Genomic DNA, 21416 nt, shown 5'->3' with positions numbered 1-21416 from the left:
GTATTACTCACATCAGTATGTGTGAATGGTTGAATTTCCCCTCGCGGGACTAATAAGGGATTCGAAAAAAATAAAATAAAAAAATAAAAAAATAAGCCCCCTATGCTGCAGACAGTTACCTCCTCTCTCAAGCCCCCTATGCTGCAGACAGTTACCTCCTCTATCAAGACCCCTATGCTGCAGACAGTTACCTCCTCTCTCAAGCCCCCTATGCTGCAGACAGTTACCTCCTCTCTCAAGCCCCCTATGCTGCAGACAGTAACCTCCTCTCTCAAGCCCCCTATGCTGCAGACAGTTACCTCCTCTCTCAAGCCCCCTCTGCTGCAGACAGTAACCTCCTCTCTCAAGCCCCCTATGCTGCAGACAGTTACCTCCTCTCTCAAGTCCCCTATGCAGCAGGCAGTTACCTACTCTCTCAAGACCCCTATGCTGCAGACAGTTACCTCCTCTATCAAGACCCCTATGCTGCAGACAGTTACCTCCTCTCTCAAGCTCCCTATGCTGCAGACAGTTACTTCCTCTATCAAGACCCCAATGCTGTAGACAGTTACCTACTCTATCAAGACACCTATGCTGCAGACAGTTACCTCCTCTATCAAGACACCTATGCTGCAGACAGTTACCTCCCCTCTCAAGACCCCTCTGCTGCAGACAGTTACTTCCTCTATCAAGACCCCTATGCTGTAGACAGCTACCTCCTCTATCAAGACTCCTATGCTGCAGACCGTTACCTCCTCTCTCAAGACCCCTATGCTGCAAACAGTTACCTCCTCTATCAAGCCTCTTAGTGTCCATCGAGAACGGAAATTACGCAATTTTTTTGTCCAATTTTACCAGCAATGAGGACTTCTGAGAAATCGGTAGGTTACTTCTTCTATAGTTAAAAGGTCCATTCACATATGCGGCCCCTTGAGTTTATTCATGTGGCCAAGATGAAAGATCATGTAGAAACTAACAATTTGGTTTGACTAATGATTTAATTGTTTATTTATTTCTTGTTCAGAGACTTTTGTCATTCTTCTTTTTTGTATTAATTGATCTTCAAAAGAAGATTAATATAAAAAATATATTTGGAGAGATAAATGGCTTTGAATCAGATTATAAAAAAGATTTTATACTTTTCACTCTTTTATTTTTGCTTGACGCCCCCTCCAGTGTACACTATATGGCCCCTTAGAAAATCTAATTTCAACAGAAATATCACCCTTTAATAGATTGTTGCGTATATCGACTAAGATGAGATATTTAGACTAGAAATTTGGAAAAATATACTTAGATTCTGTCTACCAAATCTTCCGAGAAGACAAATTGTCTGACGCAACATTCAAATCAATAAAATAACTATATCTATCTATCTAAATCTATAATTCAACACTTACACAGTTTTTTCTTTTCACACATCAATTTTTTTAACCTCTAAAAAAAGGAAAAATGTAGTAAAATATTGAGCAAATAAATAAAATTAAAGGGAGCCTGACTAATGTAATGGACTGGACTGGGTGGATTCTGATCTTGACAACATCGCAATAAATAATTTCCCCGAGTTGTCAAGACTCTAGCATCTTAATTCAGCGACTACACTGTACATTTTCAAAGTTACTGAAGCAAGGGCTGCAGGGGTTAGAAGCAGATGGCGACCCCGATCAACACTAAAATCCAAGTGAGCCCATTTTAAGCATTCCTTAGAAAATTCATGAGAAGACATTTCCTACTTTGGAGTTATGCGGTTAACAAAAAAAAACATATTTTCAGTCAATAAACAAGGATTCTCCAGGGCAGCGATAAGCTATTTTTCATGTGTCTTATAGATGTTGTGTTCTTTTGAATAAGAGAAAAAAATAAAAGTATTAACGCTGTTGTGATTTCTCAAAGCATAAGTGATGGAGGTGCAACCTTGCCTTTTACTAACTGCCAATAATTGGATTCAAAACAAACAAACATCTCCCCTGAGAACTCGTCAAGCACACTTCTTCTCATTTATTATTTGTCGGCGACGACAGAGACGGATCACGGCACAGACCTTTGGCCTTAATTCTGTCGTTCCCCGTATGAATTCAAAAACAAAACAAAAAAAAAAGTCTCCTTGAGTCTGTTGTCTCAAGGCTGGTGAGCTACAGCGACAGTAGCGCCATTGTTAAAAGTTAGAAGCCAAGGTGGCGAGTTTGAAAGCAATAACGTCTTTTCAAGTTGGTCGTAGACTTGAATAAGTTCACACCAGTGCGACATATGAAGTCGTTTTAGTTTTATTTGGTAGAAAATTGTCGCCTCTATAAAATTATTTTTGGAGTTTTGTGGCATTTCCGTCATTTCAATAGCCTCAGTTAGCGAGGCGAGTGTAAATTGTTGAGGCAGTAATCCGAAGAAAAAGCAGAGAATCGAGTACAATGACTTGACAGGAACATGTGATAATAACTTAAAATTATTTGTATGAATTGTTTCTCCATCAGCGACTTATTGTTGGGTGATGCCATTGATTTGTTTTATTGTTCTCACAGCTCCTAATAAGGGCGTTTAGCATTCAGAAGAAGAAAAAATAAATAAATTATTATCAGAACTTCATAGTAAAGAAAAAATACCTTGAGCTTTTAATATTAATCCAGCTCGGTTTCATAATAATTCCCCTGCTTCCATTCTTCTTGGTTGGATGCGCTGCTCATGAATACATTTCTGAGTTATCGTCTTAACTATTTTTGCCTTTAAAGGCGATACTATTAGCGTGGAAATCATACTAAATGTATCTGTCGGACTCTGGAGGTTAACTCCTTTAAATACTGACCCTTTAAACACCTGATAAATTGGCACCTCAGAGTAAATAAAAATATCGAAACAAAAATGTATACGATATATATACGTTATATTTGATTTACATCCAGTCACAAAGCCTAAATATCCCCTCTATATCAAGAAGCTAAGATAAAATCCAACGCATTAGTAGTTTTGAGGAAATCATTGTTGCAAAGTTGTTAAAAAGTCTATTTTTTAAGCTTGTATAGTAGATCCTAAAGAGCTAACATGCTACACAGACAAGAAACACTCAAGAGGGACGTTACAGTCGAGCAGTATGGAGGTATTGGGATGTCTTTAAGTGTCTTTTTGGACGAAGATAAAGAAGACTGAGCTCCACTCGCTAAAATAAACATACATTTTTGCCTATAACTCTAAAATGTAACAGATTTCTCTGAAACTAATCCCAACATTAGTAGAAAATGAATTAAGTTTTAATTGAGGCTGAACTATCCCTTTAGGAACACAAAGAACTAATTTTCTTTCCTTTCATTTTCCACTGTATTTGAATTCTCTTGACAACTTGAACTTTTGAAGAGATGAAGTCAATGTTTACGTCAAATACTGTCCTCTCCATCGCGGTCACCAAGGGCTTTACTGGATTTGTCGTGAAGAAAAGGTTGTAGTAGAATTTAAAATGCACCATTAATATAAAGTGTGTTTCAGTTGTCGTCTAGTTTGTGTTTGATTTGGATGCAGAGGGAGACTGACTGAACAACGAGGTCAATCTCCATTTCACTTAGGAGTGTTGTTGCTCCGCAAATAGACTTGAATGAAAGCCAGTTATTGTTTAAAACCATGTTAAGTTGTGAGGTCATGAACACAAAAAACCTAAAACACAAAACAACTTTTTCGATGATGCAGATGTACAATAAAGCACACGTAATGAAGTTTAATCTAGATTAAATAAGGGAGCGCTGGAAGTTGGTGAAAAAAGTTTAAATTATTGTATTTTGATATATGAGATTCTTGATGCTAAAATGAGCCTCCAATTATCACATTGGAGACTTTTCTCTACTTGGATTTCCTATTAAGTTTTGCCCCAAATTAAAACTAAATTAAAATTCCAACCCCTTTGCAACATTCAGTTTGAGCATCAACGTAAGCCAATTCAAAGCACACTCTGGCTTGGGAACCTGTAGATCCCCTACTCTTTAGCAGTGGTCCCAAACCGCCGGTCAGGGGACCAATACTGGTCCCTGAGACATTTGGTACCAGGTCGCAATGAAATAAAAATACATAATCTATTTTATGATCATTAATGCCTGGAATGTGTTTTATTTATTTTTTTAAGCAAAAAAAACATGATATTCTCTTGAATAAAATTTGATTGCGACTCTTATTACCTCTTTTATTATTTCTTTTTTCCTTGCACTTTATTCTCATTGTGCTGTTGTAAAAGTGTGTTTCCCCTCTCGGGATAAATAAACGTATTCTATTCTATTCTATTCTTAGATAGTGAAAATGAGTACAACAACTATTTAGAAACTAAACTTCTCAGTTCTCATTCCATATAAATAATTCTAAAACACAAACTCACACATTGGCATCTAAAAGCTAGGAGACCAACATATACAGAACACCATTGTCGGCATACTATCAAATATACACAGATGCAAATACACAAACAACCAGAACTCTTGCTGATTCAGCGTCTTTTTTTTTTTTTTTTAAATCAGCTAATGCTATTGTATTTTTCCCTGAATGTCGGTCTGTGAATTAAATCCTTACATTTAACCGTTCTGCAGTACAGTACATCGGTGCAACTTCAATGAAAGTTAGATTCACTTAAAACACTTACATTTTTTCTCCTCTGTTCTTGCTGGAAGTGTCATAAGTTCAACTATTTAAAATGTATTTTTATTCAAATTATACACACGTTTTACCAACAGGCAGTTTGTCGATGCAGCCTCAGCTCCGGCGCGTCAAACAAAACCCCTACATCGATTTCAACATCATCGCGGGGGAAACTCGTGTGACCTTGGCCGGTGGTTGAAGCGCCGCTGTGATAAATGCGTCCACGGACTCGTATAAGCTGACCGGCGCCATGACTTAGGCGCAGTCAAAAACAATATCAGCCTCGCACTGTCACGGTGGGTAATGAAATGCTGCGGGCATGTTACAGCGTCACAGCATGTCGAAAGAAACAACAAAAATCTCCAAATCTCTGATGCGGGGAGGAAAAAAACGTGAATACTGAGCGACAGAGAAGGCTTCACTACATTTACCGCACGTTTTCAATTCAATCAACAAAAAAAAACGTCGGGATTCTCATAAATATCCTGGAAACAACCAGACAAACGTGACACTAATCACAAAATAATGCATTATCACCGTGGGCCCTTTTTTTTTCTCCCTAAATTGAATAAATACAGCTTTTGTGAAATTGTTTTTTGTCTATTTAAATGAACCGCCCCACAGTGACAAATTAAAAATAAAAATTAGATCTGGTCTTTCCTCAATTCATTTCACTCCTATTACAAGGAGAAGATACAAATACTGAGTGTGTGTGGGGGGGGTGGGGAGGGGGTGAGGGGGCCGAGGAAAGGAAGGCAAAATTGGATTAAAAGACAGCGTGAGGGCGAGATGCTGGCTGTCAGAGCGGAAGAGAGGCAGCGATTGAAAGGCTCTTGGACAAAACGGGATGATGTGATGACCAGAAAATGAATGCCAACTCACCAGCGGACGTCCTAAGGTGGGGGGTGACGGGGAGACCACTTGCGCATCAAAACACTAAAGCACTCCTTCAAACCGCACTAACAATTCCATGCTTAGGTGGGAAGAGGAATATTGTTCAGGTAGAAGAAAAAGAAAAACAACCTCCACTACTATATAAATCTAAACTGATGTCCCCTAAGGGCCCCCTCCAAAAATATATATATATATATTTTCACAGGAAGTAGTGAGTAGGTCCCTCTCTCCCTTCTCTGCAAACAAAACACACATAAGCAGACTCCTCTGTGAGAGTCATGAGTCATGGCCTACTTCCAGAGCTTTTGCTGTTTGTTTTTCTCCGGCTTCTGTTTGATACCGCTGGAAAAATATCACTTCCCTATTTTCTCTCCGGGTTTCAACTGCTTTGAATGCAGTTTAAAATGTAACCGGATACATCAGGGACTAAGAGCTTGTGTCCAGAGATCAAGAAATCATGATCCAGCATCGATTCAATAAATCCACACGCTTAGCAAAAGCAGCGCTTTTTCCAAAAATCGACTTGTTCGGCCAAAAGAAATTTGAGAAAATTGTCTTTTAAAATTCAAGTTTAGTTGATTCAATAATTACTTAAAACTCATCCACCTTTAATTTGCTTCATAAATATAGACGCCAGGGGCCAAATCTGGACTGCAGAATCATTTTACGTGGCCTACTGGATGGTTGGCTGAAATGATCGATCCTCATGTTGATATTGTGAAGTTTAAAGATGTCAGTGTTTAAGATAAGATGAGGAACAGATTTCATGGATGTCAAAACATTATATAGAGACTTCCAATAACATCACAATTGATGGTATCAAAAATCTGAATCCGATTTCCTGTCACTGTTAAAATAAAGAGAAGAAGTTTGGCAGCAACTAGTTGTAATACTGGTCATTATAAAAAGCAGGAGCACATGAATGGATCTTTGTATAAACCCACTACTTTGAATAATAATACGGAATTTGAAAGCACATTTTAGAGGAAAAATATTATTTCATTTTAAAATGAAATTGTCAATGGTTTTTTTTTTGGCAACTTCCCGGACTCTATTTTCTTGAATCTCTGCGCCAACATGTTTCCTCTATCAGCCAAGCAGGATCCTAATTCTCCACCATCCAAGAGCAAAAGTGGTTCTAATGCCTCTAATCATATCACGGAACCCTCAACACATAAAAAGCCTCTCTTCCCCACTTGGATTAGCATTTCAATACCAGTGTTTCTGCAAAGAAAATGGGACAACAAGGTTGCCAAAGTGCACACGCGCCTCGTTTCTCCGCCTTATTTGAACCACCACGGAAAAAAATGATGTTCTCTTAATGTCACCAAAGCCGAGATGAAGCTTAAAAATAACGCATGACACTGGAAAATTGGACAGCTTCGGCAGAATGGTCATGCTATACAAATTTAGATTTAAAAAAAAAATGTAGTTTATTTAGCCATCTTAAAGAAATTCAATGCCAGTCAAAAGTTCAAATTGGAGTAAAATATGTCTGGGGCTAAAACAAGGATGGATATGCTAAATAATAAACAACATAAAAAAAACATACTGTGGGAATCCACCAACCAACCCTGAGGCTCACAGTGGCAGAAATGTATGCGTTCCCTTAAGCAAGACGATCCACCAATTTATTCATTTTAATAGTGGCAATTCTGTGTACGGGTTACTAGTTTTAATTTAAACTATTTTATGTACCCATTTTAGTCTTTTTTTCATTTTCTTTTAGGTTTTTCATTTACAATTAGACTTCACTTCACATTCCTATTTAAACTTTTTTATTTATTTTTTTATTTTAATGTCATTTGTTTATTAGGCATCATCTGATTGATCTGTGTGCACTTTTTTGTGCAATTGTTCTTCTGTCAGCTGATGTGTAGTAACTGGAACCCTAATTTTCCTATGGAATCCATCCATCTATATACAGTGTATACAACACTCAGTGAAGTTAGACATCAAGTGGGTAAATAAAACTCATCGTCACTATGTCAGCGTTCGAATTATATTACTATATTTGCTATCGTTGTGAAGGTCAATGTGGTTCCATTTATATTTGAACAGCATATACATGCTGAGAGATCAACATTTTACAAGAAAACATCTTGGTAAAAACATAACAATCCTATATTCTTTAAGAATTTACAACAGCCCTCAGGGTTCCTACAGCCTAGAGCAAGATAAATCCAATACTTTTCAAGACTTTTTAATACTATTTGAAATTTAACTCGACAACAAATCGACAGTCTACCAAAATTAAACAAAACCCACCAAAACCATGAATGTACACGTCACAAAGTACCACTGTCTGCTTGAATAAAGATGTTGGATCGGCAAGTCTTATTGAATACACACTTCTCATGTTGCTTAAATCAAAAGTCTTGTTGTTGTTGTTGTTACATGAACCTCGTTAAAGTAGAAGTGCATCGAACATCATCAACCTCGGCTGAAACCACTTTTTTGTTAGTTGCCCTATTGTGATTGCGTGTCAATCTGTAAATAATCTTTAAATTAAATATATGAATAAATGAAACCGGATGTTTTGAGATTGGAAACTAACATACAATCTTATTTATCATGCGTCTACACATGACTTTTGAAATTTTCATGCAAGATATTCTGATTTCAATGAAGTCCTTGTTCTCAGATTCGTGAAATGAATGCATTTTACGACTTTTTAAGAATCTGTGGGAACCCTGAACTCTGCAAACAACTTGAAAACTATTCAAGTCTATCAAAAAGTTGAACTCAAAAAAAGACTTTCTTTGTCATTGAGCATGAAATGAAGTGTACGGAACATTTCAAAAGTATTTGCTCCGATTGTCCAAGGCCATCAAAAGAGAAGAATGTCACAAAATAAAACTATTTGCCGATGATTCTCAATAAGTCATAAGTATAAGTATTGGACGTCTATAAAAAAAAAAAAAAGGATCCAAACATCGGATTCGAACCAGGTTCAAATCTCGATCTCCTTCACTCACAAGTTGTTACTAAACAAAAGAAAACAAAACAAAAGCTTCTATAGAGATGATGATGGTGGTGAGAAGCATTGCTCCAAACATAACAAGAAAAATGGATGAAATTATCTTGTTTTGTCTTCAGATCAGTTGTCTTCAAACACATTCACAGTTATTTACTGAAGCAGGAAGATATGACATGAATGGAACAATACAAACAATCACAACCTTGGAGAGGAGAAATAAGTATTTGTCGAGAGGAAACGGAATGAGGATGCCGCGTTATCAGTAATGAGACGCGGGAGAGCTGCTGTGCACAGGGTTTTTTTCAGAGGGTGACTCTGGTCGTAGTCACAGGGAGGTGGACTGTTTTGAAGTGCAAGATAAAAATTCAACATTTGTTGCCATCTTCCAAAGCTGCACTGGCTTACAAGAGTTAATCTCACCTCTGCTTTGTGATGGGGAAAAAAAGGATCCTTTAAAAATGTAGCAAACATGATTGACTCACAGCAAGTTGGGTAAACTTGAATGATACTTGAATGTGTGTGTTGTGTTCAGCAGGCGACCACCAAGGACACTTTTTCAGGGGTGTTTTTGAGAGACAATGTTGTGTCAGTCCCTTGACAGTTCAAGAATGTGGAGCGATTTCTTACTTTTTATTTTAATTTTCCTTCTTTCAATGCGGACCTTGTGATGTTGGAATGAAGAGACAATGTCATGTTGAACCATTCTTTCTTTTCAGTACGAGTCAAAGAATCATCTGATGAGAATATCGATTTATGAACAGTAGAATTGCTTCTGATTCATTTCCAGGCATCTTTAAAAATGTAGTTCTTTCAAATAAAAATGAACTTCTTTTAATTCATTTATTTGGATTAACAAAAGTATAGTGAGTAAGTATAGTTCCTTTTGGGTTCACTTTAAATTCTGAAGTTACCATGAAATGAATTTGTTTGTTTTAACTTTTACTTGTTAAATGTTCAATTTTAAAAGTGTTTTATTGTTAATAGCTTAGGAGCAACTAATATAATCAGGAGATTTTAGTTTGTTACATGTTTCAAATGCTGATGTCTTCCACTCCAAGATGCATTAAGTCCCTCATCATGACCATGTTTTGAACTTATTACTTTATAAATTCTCCACCGTCTGAAATCTCAGCGAATGAGCAGAGTCCATTATGACACGATAATGGTCTTCACTCCTCCTCCAGCCAGCTGTAATCACACCCCGCTTTGTTTACACAATGAGTCCCTTGGAGGTGAAGACTTCCTGGATTGATGACGCGTGGTGTACGGCGTACATTTTAGGACATCGTCAGACCAAACAGCTTCAGAAAAACATCTGTCAGACTAAACGGCCTCAGACAAAACTTCGTCAGATCGAAGTTTCTCAGGCTTCAAAATAAAAGTCACCGGACAAAACGACATCAAATCGACATCTGGAAAAAAAAAACGTTTTATTGCGAATAAAACCAGAAATGCACGTGTTAATGAACTGATATTAGACAAAACAAAATCAGATAGCTTCAAGAAAAAACATAACTATTTAAACTGGAATCCGGTTTAAACTACCGTGGTGAGATTTGATTAAAAAATATATATATATTTGCTTTGGATACAAGTAAAGTAAGTTGATTGTATTGAGTGTTTTTATTGTATTATTTTTTTATTTATTATAAAGCGATCTTTGGTTTCTTGAAAGGCGCCATTTAATAATAGGTATTATTGTCAAATCGTGCCACGGTTGTTGAGTTCGGTGACGTCACATTTATTTCCGGTTTTATTCGCAAAATAAAATGGTTCGTTTATAAGCCTGAGAAGGTTCGATCTGACGGAGGTTTGTCTGAGGCCGTTTGGTCTGAGACCTCACGATGCACATTCCCCGAAAAATTAGCAAAACTTTCGATTCTTGCTTTTAAATTTCTTTAGATGTGTTTATCTGTAAATGGTGCTGCTTAAATTGTGAATTTGTCTACGGAGATAAATAAAAGTATCGATCTAATGTATTTTTGTCTGAAAGCCTGAGGCAGTTTAGTCTGACGGAGGTTTGTCTGAAGCCGTTTAGTATGCAAGTAAGTAAGTAATTTGGAATTTAAATAACGCTTTTCCAGACCAGGGTCATAAAGTGCTTACAACAACAATATTCAATAAAGTATATACTTTAAAGGTCAAGATTTGACGATGTCCAAAAATGTACACGGTAGTGGCGACAAGCCTCTATGCTTGAACAATCACAGTAGAATGGATTTGGTTATGGTAAAGAAGATTTAAAAAAATAAAAAAATAATGTTTTCAGTGGGCGGGGCTTAAGATCATTTTCTAATGTAAATATTTCAATTAAAATAGAGTTTTATATAAACAGACACACACTGATGAGTGAAATAGAGTCCAAGATACATTTAAGAGAAACTTAAATCTACACAGTTGCTTTTTGTCACTTTTTCTGCTATTTGGACAAGATTTGAGGGACACCCTGGAAATATCATCAATTGCAGACAACATCATCGAAAAACTCTCAGACTTGCAAATACTGGTTTGTCTTCTCTTCAGGGAGGAAACCAGAGTGCCCGGCAGTCACAACCATAACCACTTTTAGTGGATACAAACTCAGAACCCAGGTCACTCTATTCCTCCTCCACTCCAAATAATGTCTTCAAAATCAAAACATTTCATTCAAAATGTGTCATCTCGAGGCTAAATCCCCCCCGCGGAGAAAAGCACTCGACTCTCTCACTGTTTTGCCCACAAGGTCAAGTGGGCGACTCGGTCGAGTGGACCCCGCTGTGAAAGGAAGTGCAAGTTTTCACTCCGAGTACGTTACGTCCAACCCCTCTCGGAAAAGCCAATTAAAGTTCACCACACTGACTTTAAGGCTGGCAAACAATTCAATCAGCTTCTGTATTTACAAGGAATAACCCTGAGCTGCGTTCATGTTGGAAGGAAGTGGAGATGAGATTTAGAAAGTCAACAAAGCTTTCGGGCTGAACAAAATTTCGAGAGGATTGACTGAACTAGCATGACTGAAAACATTAGGAATGTTGGAGTAAGTGTCACGGATGGATGGATTTAATAATTGGATGTAAGGAAAAAGACAATATATTTGATCTCCATTTAATTTAAATTATGACTAGGAACAAAAATGGTTATTTTCAAAGCATTATGATTGTTTACTTGAGTATTTTTGGTTGCTGTTAGTTTGATTTTTTTTTTTAAACTCACCAAAAATGTATAGAAATTATTAAAAATAAAAACTTTTTTTTTTTATTTCTACCCTTTTACCACTGCTGGTTACTTAAAATGATAGTTCACCTAAATTAAAATGTCACTGATTTTGCATGAGGGTCACAAAGACGCTGATTTTCTTCTTTTCCTCTTAACTTTGGTCGAAAAAGACACTTATAAAACATTCAAGTGCCTCCATACTGCTCGTCCATAACATCCGACTTGTTTAGAAGCCTTTGGAACAATTTCTTATGTCGAGGCTTCATTGAAAAAGTGACGTTACAGACGAGCAACACGGAGGTATTTGGATGTTTAATAAGTTTCTTTTTGGACAAAGAAAACTGAGCTACGTTCGCACTAGTAACACTGACATACATTTTTAGCCTTTAACTCTTAAAAGGAACAGATTACTCTGAAAATAACCTTAGTCGACATGATGGTGAGTAGAAAATGAGTGACTTTTGGGTGAAATATCACTTTAAATAAATACTCAAGCAGCTGTAAAACAGCAGGAAAAAAAAGCTACAGTAACATCATCACCTATTTCTCCAATCTGGGAACTACTCTTGACTTAATCCCTGACTCAACTCTAATTAAACTTTAAAGTGTATATATAACCTTTTAAAAGCGAGATAGGTTAAGCAACACTTTTGTGAAGAAAGCCTGAAGAAATCTCAATCACTGAATGCAATTGTTCTTCCGTCTACAGTCGGTGTCGAAAAGGTTCTTGTTCAAGGCTAGACTCATTAACTCAAGCTTTTCTCTCTCAAGAGGTGCATTCATAGAAAGAGTTGAAGCAATGGGAAGCTTGTCATTTTGATGTCACCATTTAACACAACTGTTGTCAGGAATCACAAAGTCCTGTTGAAATTGTACCGTTAACAATGAAGAATTTGAATGAATCCTTCTTTTTAAACAATGTTACACAAGATAAAAGTCTGGCAGTGAGTGACGGCTTCTAAAAACTGTGTGATGAGGAAAAGTTGCGGCAGGAAATATGGATTGGTATAAGGAAAAACACCATTATGGAATTGCAGATGAGATGTTTTCAGACATCCACAGGCTTTCCGTTCACAGATGACTTCACAGTCGTGGCCCCGCAACAATGATTTCATCTGAGAAATTTACTGTTTTCATGCAGATTGTCAAGAAATGTTCTCTGGAGGCCTCAGATTTAGTCGGGATAATGAGAGAAAATTAACTTTAATGCAAGCTTGTGGTGTGAAATTAACAAGACACTTCGGATTGGTTTTGATTCCTGTGCGATAATGCAATCTATTCCTCAGAGATTGCAGAGTTGCCATTAATTCCCTTGTTATTAAGTAAGTAAGTAATTTGTATTTATATAGTGCTTTTTTAAGACCAGGTTCACAAAGCGCTTAAACAATCAAAACAATATTCAATAAATTATATACTTTAAAGGTCAAGAAAACACAGAGAATAACACAAAAGTTCCAGAAAATCAAGTTAAAGCCTGCACAAAAAAAAACGTCTCCTCTGGTCCTGATCCGTGTGCGTGGAACCATCAGTAGATTCTGATCCACAGACCTCAGAGCCCGAGCTGGGGTGTAAGGATGGATCAGATCACCGATGTAAGGAGGAGCCTGACCATGAATAGCTCTGAAAGTAAGAACCAGAAATGTGAGTTCTTCTACTTGAGCGCGTCAGAATTCTCGCTGCAGAGTTCTGAATCAACTGCAGACGAGACAGATCCTTCTTGTTAAGACATGAAAACAAACTGTTACAATAGTCTAAACGAGAAGACACGATAGCATGGTTTACAAGCTCTAGATCATGTTCCGACAACATTTTCCTAACATTTTAGAGATTTTTCACAGTTGAAGGAAACAGTTTCTGGTCAGTTAGCTGGTAAGTAGTAGCAGTGTTACGACATTAATAACAAATTAAAATTAAAATGTGGTTAAAAGTTCACAGTGTTGTACAAGAGAAATGTCTCCCAAATACTGACTCAACCTAATCATCAGGAGCAACCGCTAGAGTTTCAGTTTTGTCCACATTTAGCTGCAAAGTGTTTTCACTCAGCCATTGTTTGATTTCTAGCAAACAATTGACTAAGCTGTTTTGCCTCTAGGGCTCAGTTGTATTACATGAGCAGTAGAGCTGGATGTCATCAGCAAAAATGTGATAAGAAACATCAGGGAATCTCTGAATGATTTTACCCAGAGGAATCAATTACAGGAAAAACAATAAAGGACCCAGAACAGAACTTTGAGGGACTCCACACAACAGATCTGACGATTCAGACCTCATTTGACTGGCAGGATACACTAAAACTGTGCCCAGAAAGGTAAGATGAGAACCATTGTAACACAGACCCAGACAGTCCCACTTCATCCCTCAGTCTTCTCTGCAGGATCTGGTGATCAACTGTGTCACAGGCTGAGGACAGATCCAAGAGAACGAGAACAGTGAATTGACCCGAGTCAGCCGACATCATGATGTCACTGTCAGTAAAGCTGTCTCCGTAGAGTGATGTTTACGGAAGCCAGACTGAAACTTCTCATGGATGTCGCTCTGATCCAGGAACAAAGACAGCTGAATATCAGGAAAAGTTAGGCAAGGGTGGAAACAAACATAACATCTGACGAAAACTGGAAAAGTTCTATGGAGAAGGCTATAAAAAATATTGATAAATCAGGAAAAAACAAAAGTCAAAATGGTACGTTGGAAGTTATGAAAGCAATTGTAAGAAATCAAATATATATTGTGAGGATTATTTAAAAAAAAAAACGAGACAAGAAAACCACATTTTAAACTAAAAAGACAAATACATACAAATACAAACTTATTTCACTTTTAATGCTTTAATCGTTGAACTAAGCTTCATTAATATGAATTTTTTTTTCTCCTGTCTTGTAATCATCATGTACTTATTACTGATTTTTTTTAAAGTAAACCAAAGAATACATAGTACATATATGTATTCCATTTCACGTCATTTATTAATGAAAATTATAATTATAGAAATAAAAACAATACATAATAAATATCAGTCTTGAGTTTTATTTTAATCATTATAAAAAAAAGAAAAAATACCAAAAAATATATAGACAAAAAAAGTTATATTGTTTAACTAAACAAACTACTAACGATCATAGATAATAATACCCAATTTTTATTCTTATTTTGTTGCTTTATTTTCGGGCAAAATTATTATTAGTGACCCTACAAAATTCAGTCTCTGTAAAATCTTTAGTCTGGGAGAAACAGTCTTTAGATGCAAGATGATTAATGTAGCGTTTGCATTTTTCTCACACTGCTTACGCACTTTCTTGTCACTTAGTTGCTGTTTATTATTTGCACTTGATACCCAAGTGCAAATAATGCCATATGGGATATTATCATACTGTGCCTTCCTTCACATTTGTTTTTGTAATCATCCACGTTTGTGTTTGCTTCCATTTTTTTTATATTTGTATTTACTCCCCATTACCCTCTCTTCAATTCAGGCTTATGTGCAGTAAGCACTTCAGATGCTGTTATACTAGCTTCCTGGTTCCAGTCTGTGGTGTTGACCTTATGCCTATGATGGTTAAAATGACCTCTCTTTGCTTCTTGGTTGATTTTGTATTTTCTCTCTCTTCTCTTAGCTTTTCTAGACTGATGTCACATGTGTAATACTTGCACTTTGAGTTTCCATCTGAGTTTTTTCCTGCATCATCGTATATTTATGTTAACATATTTTTTGTTTCTTTGTCATTTCAGTGATTATTCTGTTTCTTTGTTTCTTTGGTAGGATTTCATTCACATGTTTATCTTATAAATTTGGTGACCCCTTTAAATCTCCATCTGTCCATTGTCTTGTGTTTTTCGACCATGTCCTAACAAATTTGTAACTGTTAATGCGGATAATGTGGAGTCTCTGTTACTCTGGAGACATTTTCTTAGTTTTTTGGCTCCTCTATAGGTGGTGGAGGGTTAGGAGGAAGTACTACATATATGGAAGTAGAAATGGTTGAAATAACATTTGGAATTTCTTAAATATTGTATTTTTTATTTATTTAAAATTGAATTTCAAATCAATTTAAAAGCGTCAAATACGCCACTAAGATGGCGGCCATTAAGGGTGGAAATCGCCATCGATCCACACTTAATCTTCTGGCCAATTTGAGTGCGCCAATTTAGTGCTCATTGCGCACTACATTTTCGCACACTGCTAATTGGGACACACTTGTGCACTCAAACTATTAAGTGTAAGTTGACAGCCCAGTTATTTTCCACAATTTTTTTCTCAAAATAAGCTTGTATACATCTCACGTGCATTTTAAAAATAATGAATACAAAATGATAATAAATATTTTTAGATTATTGTAATTAGAATATGAAACTATTAAAAAAAAGGAAAAATCCAATGAATTCAAATGAATGAATTAAAAAAATATTGAAACGTTACAACATTTGAAATGTTTAACCATAATTATTTTGATGGCACTACATACTTCAGCCAAGAACTTGTGCTCCAGGCATATAAAGGAGTCACAGATATTTTCCAACCTGGGCGTTTGTCTTCTGGTTTTTTGGGAGTTTTCCCAGAAACCTTAGTTATAGTGGGACTAAAGAGGAGGCGACATTCAAATCTATGAGGATCCCTCAGTGCAGAAAATGGTAAAGCTTTTCTAGAACCGCTTCCCACGTAATTTGGGATGGAATGAACGGAAGGAAGAAAAAAAAAATCCATTTAATTTGCAAGAATACCCTGATCAAAACATTATGAAATCATGGAGACAATTCAATGAAATAAGACTCTCTGTGTAACATACATCTGAGCTTAATTTGGCATTATGACCAGCACGAAAATAAGCAAAGCCACATGAAACAGTAGGAAGCACATCCAAAGAGAAGATTAGAATAAAGCCCCAGAGGAAGAGGGAAAAAAAAAAATCCAGCAAAATTGACTTCTTTACGTAGACAGATTTCTGAGGAGGATTGGAGAAGAGACAAGCAGAAGAAAGGCTTGTCCTCCCAGACTCCCGTCAGGATTCCGTCTGGAAAGCTGCAGTCAATGGATAAAGGATACGGCAGAGCTTTGATCAGAAGGAAACAGTCTCTAGGTGAGAGAGTGAGAATGAAGGAAAGGTATCCAACTGTCAGTCGTGAAGGAGCGTCAACTTTTTTTGTTTTTTTTCCGTCACCATTTTTTAACGTGTGGAAACTTCCAGACAAACTCTTGAATGAGCCTCAATCAATTTCAAGTCAGAGCAAGCTGTGAAATGAAACGCCAGACAACGACTCCGGAGACAACAACACAGCGCCTCCTGCTCCCCTCGATGCACCATTACAAAATCATTTTGATCTTTTTGTTTTCCTGCAATCAGAAATCCAGATTTTTTTTTTTTTTTTCCAGGAACAAGAAGCCACAACAACTGTCAGAGATGATATCCACCATGGGTTGGTGGGGTTGCGCGACTGCGGCGGCGCTAGACTTCAAATCCCAGCGACTGGAGGGTGAATGAGTGTAGGATTAGAGGGGTAATGCCGACAGATGAGAGGGAGAAGGCCGCAGCGGTTTGCCACTCTGCAAGGATTAGCTCGGGGAAAAAAAGAAAAAAAAACAACTTCACAGTTGCGAACTGTGTCAATCAAGGACATAATTTGACCAGCTCACATCAGTCCAATAACTCACGCACCAACGACACACGTCCCTAATTGAATATCGTGGCCGGATTAAAACTTTGACAAATATGAGCGTGTGATGTTCAGCTCATTGCCTCCACCAGAATATTATTATCCGCGTAGTTATTAGTTCGTTTATACTCCGAAAGTTAATTCCAGACCGTGAGATGAGGACTCAGTGGCCGAAACGACATCATGATTCTACCATTAAGAAACCAGTGGATAGAACGGATTGAATTTCTAACAAGTTGTATGAATAAATGTCAAACAACATCGCAAATCCTGTCCGACCAGCCATGTCTGCGTCGTGATTCAAGAAAGGTAGACCATGAGGGTTTCTTTCATCATGTTTCAACGTGTTGTTTTTTGCTGATCCACAGACAGAAAACCATATAATCTCCTTGGCAGAGGCAATAAGCTAAGGGAAGGTATTGACAAATGAGCTTGGCAATATTTAAATGTTCTTTTAAAGAAGTGATTGGATCAGCAAAACAACCTAAGCGATTTTACATTAGGTGTTAATTTGTTTCAATATACTGTATATATAAAACGTAAAGTAAGCAGTACTATATGAAACAAGTTCACTCAATACACAGCCGTGAGAGGAAAGAAGCTACTCATCAATACAACAGGAAAATAAACAGCCATTTTTACATCTTTTTGATATATAAAAAAAAGAAAATCAATATTTACAATCACGTTATTGAAGTAATCAGATGTCAATGATGCGTCAACTCAACGGGTCAATATATTGCTAGCAAGCAGTTTTTTCTATTTGCTTGAATCAATCAAAATGATTTTGTTCTGGTTTTAATATTTTATAACTGACATGAATCTTCATCATTAATTCATAATAATTAGAGTTACGAGGATCTACTTAATTATTATAAATGGGTGAAATTATTAGAATAAACTTTAAACTTTCTGTTATTTTCGTTGCACAGAAACACAACTCAGTGAAACTGGCAACAAAATGCCGTTGCTTGGCAACCGTTAAAAAACACAGCACAAAGTGAACGTATATAAAAGGTATAAATATTAATTAGATAAAAAATAGTGCCATATAGTATAAACAGAATAAATAATGTTTTAAATATTGCATAGAATAAATGAATATAAAAGTATAAATATAAATATGAATAAGTTAAAAATATAGTGTAAATAGAATAAATAAGACTAAAATGAATATTATTAAAATTAAATTAAATTAAATAAAAGTCACTGTCATGACAAGTAGAACGCAGTAGTTATTATTTAAATGACGCTCTTCTCTACTCAACTTTGCCTGGATAACCCAGAGTCTGTGAATGTCCATGTAACCACCAAAGTGAGTCTCAAACAGTGTTTTCATATGAAGTAACACTATTCTGACACTAGGAGGAGCCAGAAACACCATTTAAAATTCAACTGGTTTGGCCTTAAATATGCAAATATGCAGTGGCAAGTACTGGGTAATAAATCAATAAACAAGTCAAAAGTAAATCACAGCATTCAATAAAAATCTTAATTAAAGTTGATGTACATTATAAAAGAACCTCAAGACTAGGTTATCATTTTTAAAAAAAAGGCCATTAATACAGGAGCTCAAAGTATTAGCCATAACTACAGTTAAAAGTGTTTGTATTAAAATTAAATCTGTTCTCGCAGCTACTTGAGAAATGTGTTTTAGACGAATACATTTCATAAGTTAAAAGGTTTGTGTTTTTTCTTCTAAACTAATGACAGAGTTCTCAATCTGAGCCCACGGATGCACTTTTGTTTTATTATAATATGGGGAATGCAATAATAACTGCCTGTAGCAGCCAGTATTAACTAGCTGAGTGACAATTTATTAGAAACTTTTCCAACTAAATTAAGTGTAACTATAATATAACACACCAACAGAATATGAAACAACAACATGTTTTTAGCTGATGTAAACATTAGTGGCCAATGACTTATGAGTTCAACTAGTTATTTCAAACTTAAAGTTTATTTTTGGTTACAAGAATTCCATATGTCTAAAAAAAAAAGTTATACCTGGGTACACACTTGTTAAATTATATACATAAGTAAGTAAATTATATCTGTAGAGTGCTTATATGTAAAACACATGTATATTACAAGAACTAATTCAGTTGAATATGAAAAAAACGTTTTTAGCTGCAATATTATCACATATTGTACCTGAAATGCTATTAAACATAATATTAAAGTATATTGTCTGATTATCAATTGTGTGTCAAAAAAAATAAATGGATATTTTTCTTGTATAGTAATTAAAAAACGGTGTTGTTGTCACTCTTGAGTGTATTTCTGGCAGTTATACTGGAGAGTTAATTGTCTATATTTTGGCCCATACATCAGGTACAGAGGGGGGCGACAGGGGCACACCTGTGGAATGAGTCTGGGCAGCAGTTGCAAAAACAGCCCGGCTTGGCCGATGATGAAGAGTAAAGAGTCCAGATGGCACCATTAGCATGTGATGTTCAGAAAAAGCATTAAAATCGTTTAAAAAAAACCAGCAGCAGCATGTAAATCATAGCACTGGAGAAAGAGGGGGGAGAGTGTGGGGGGGTCAAAGTAAAGTGCAGCTTAAATATTCCACACACCTCTTTTATCTTGGATCTTCACCGTGATCTCCACTGTCGGTTCCACTTCTCTATCGAGCCTCCTGACTATCGTGATATCTCCCGTGTCGCGACCCACGGTGACCGGCGGGGCGTCCGTGTTGATCAGCTCAAAGGTGGCGGAGTGGAACCGGGTGGGACTCAGGCTCGTGATGACCGAGCCCACGCTGGCGTCCTCCGACACGTTGAGGGCCACCACGGTGCCCGGGTCGAGGAGCGCCCGGGGCGAGCGCGCGGATCTGCGCGGTGGACTCCACTGCAAGGGGGACACCGTCAGGGTGACGCCGGTGCTGGTCAGCGGGGGCCAGCCGTGGTCCCTGGCGTGGATCGTGACGTTGAGGGGTGAAGTGAGACCCAGGATCGAGTCCATCAGCAGAACTTCCCCGGTTTTCGGAACCACGTACAAGATGCCGTTGCGCGGGGTCGACACGTACGTCAACTCCGCGTTCTTCCCGCTGTCCTGGTCCGACGCCCGGAGCTGGACCACCACACTGCGCAGAGCCGTGGTGTCGCGTAAACTTATCTGGACCGGGTCCGCGGTTCCGAAAGTGGGCTGGTGGTCGTTAGTGTCCAGAACATCCACTTTCACCCACGCCACCTCCTGAAACCCGGACTCGCAGCGCAGACCCAAAAGCAGCCGGTACTCCGCCCGAACCTCTCGGTCCAAAACCTTGGAAGTTTTCAACACGACGTGCCCGCGCCTGTGGTGCCGGAGCGCGTGGAAATCCTCGCTGCCGTTCCCCGTCAGGCGGACGCCCGAGTCCGGGCACCATTTTTGCGCGTCGATGCGCACCAACAGTCCGTTCACTTTGGACCCCCGCGGGGAGTTCTCGAAGACGTGTCCGTGGTAGAAAGGCAGGTGATCCGAAGTCTCGAGTCCAGCACTGGGTGTCAGAAGGCAACATAGGAGGATCCTCCAGATCATCGCGGCGGTAAGTTGCGCACCTCCACGGTGGATGTCGGAAATCATCAAAAAATAAGAGAAAACCCGGTGGAAAAGACGCCTCCCATAGTTTTTATCCGCGGTGGGATCCCTCCAGGACAGTCCTCTGAACTTTGGGTTGCTCCATGGTTCCGCTGCAAGACAGCGCTCCTCCGCGCTGCAGGCTGCTGAGTGTCTCCTGGTTTCAGCACCACAGAGCCGGACAGCGCACCAGGGGGGGAGGGAGGGAGGAGAGGAGGGAGGAGAGGAGGGGAGGCGTGACTGCTCACAAGAACCAAGCTCTTTGGCTTAACCACAGGAGCTGATGGATGTTCCTGCCAGTGAGAGATGATCTTCGAATCACAACCAAAGAGCGGGAATCTTCATGTGAAGAATGTCCAGAGATGGACAATGAAGAAGATGCGTCACTACAATTAAAAGTATCTTTCGGCGTTTAAAGATGAAGAAGTTCCAGCGTTATTTGATCCAAACATACGGGTAGTTGGATGGTTGTCACATAAGACTTTCACAATTTGGGTAATAAGTGTAAACAAACAACAAAAAATTTTAAAGAATAATTTTGCAGATTTATTTTTAGTTT

At 37.8% G+C, this 21416-nt stretch overlaps 1 protein-coding gene across 1 annotated transcript in view; it reads right to left on the bottom strand.

Annotated features, from left to right (window-relative positions):
• Positions 1-20946, bottom strand: part of LOC148073942 (neural-cadherin-like) — a 213711-nt gene extending 192765 nt beyond the window's left edge. The window contains exon 1 of the mRNA XM_087798121.1: positions 19876-20946. Coding sequence (XP_087654247.1) covers positions 19876-20863 — 988 coding nt within the window. The 5' untranslated portion in view covers positions 20864-20946. The remainder of the gene's footprint in view (positions 1-19875) is intronic.
• Positions 20947-21416: the final 470 nt, after the last annotated feature.

Source organism: Callionymus lyra, chromosome 8 (assembly GCF_982586985.1).
Source record: "Callionymus lyra chromosome 8, fCalLyr1.hap1.1, whole genome shotgun sequence".
NCBI classification, from domain to species: domain Eukaryota; kingdom Metazoa; phylum Chordata; class Actinopteri; order Syngnathiformes; family Callionymidae; genus Callionymus; species Callionymus lyra.
Note: the sequence above shows the minus strand (reverse complement) of the source record. Positions and strands in the feature narration are given on the sequence as shown.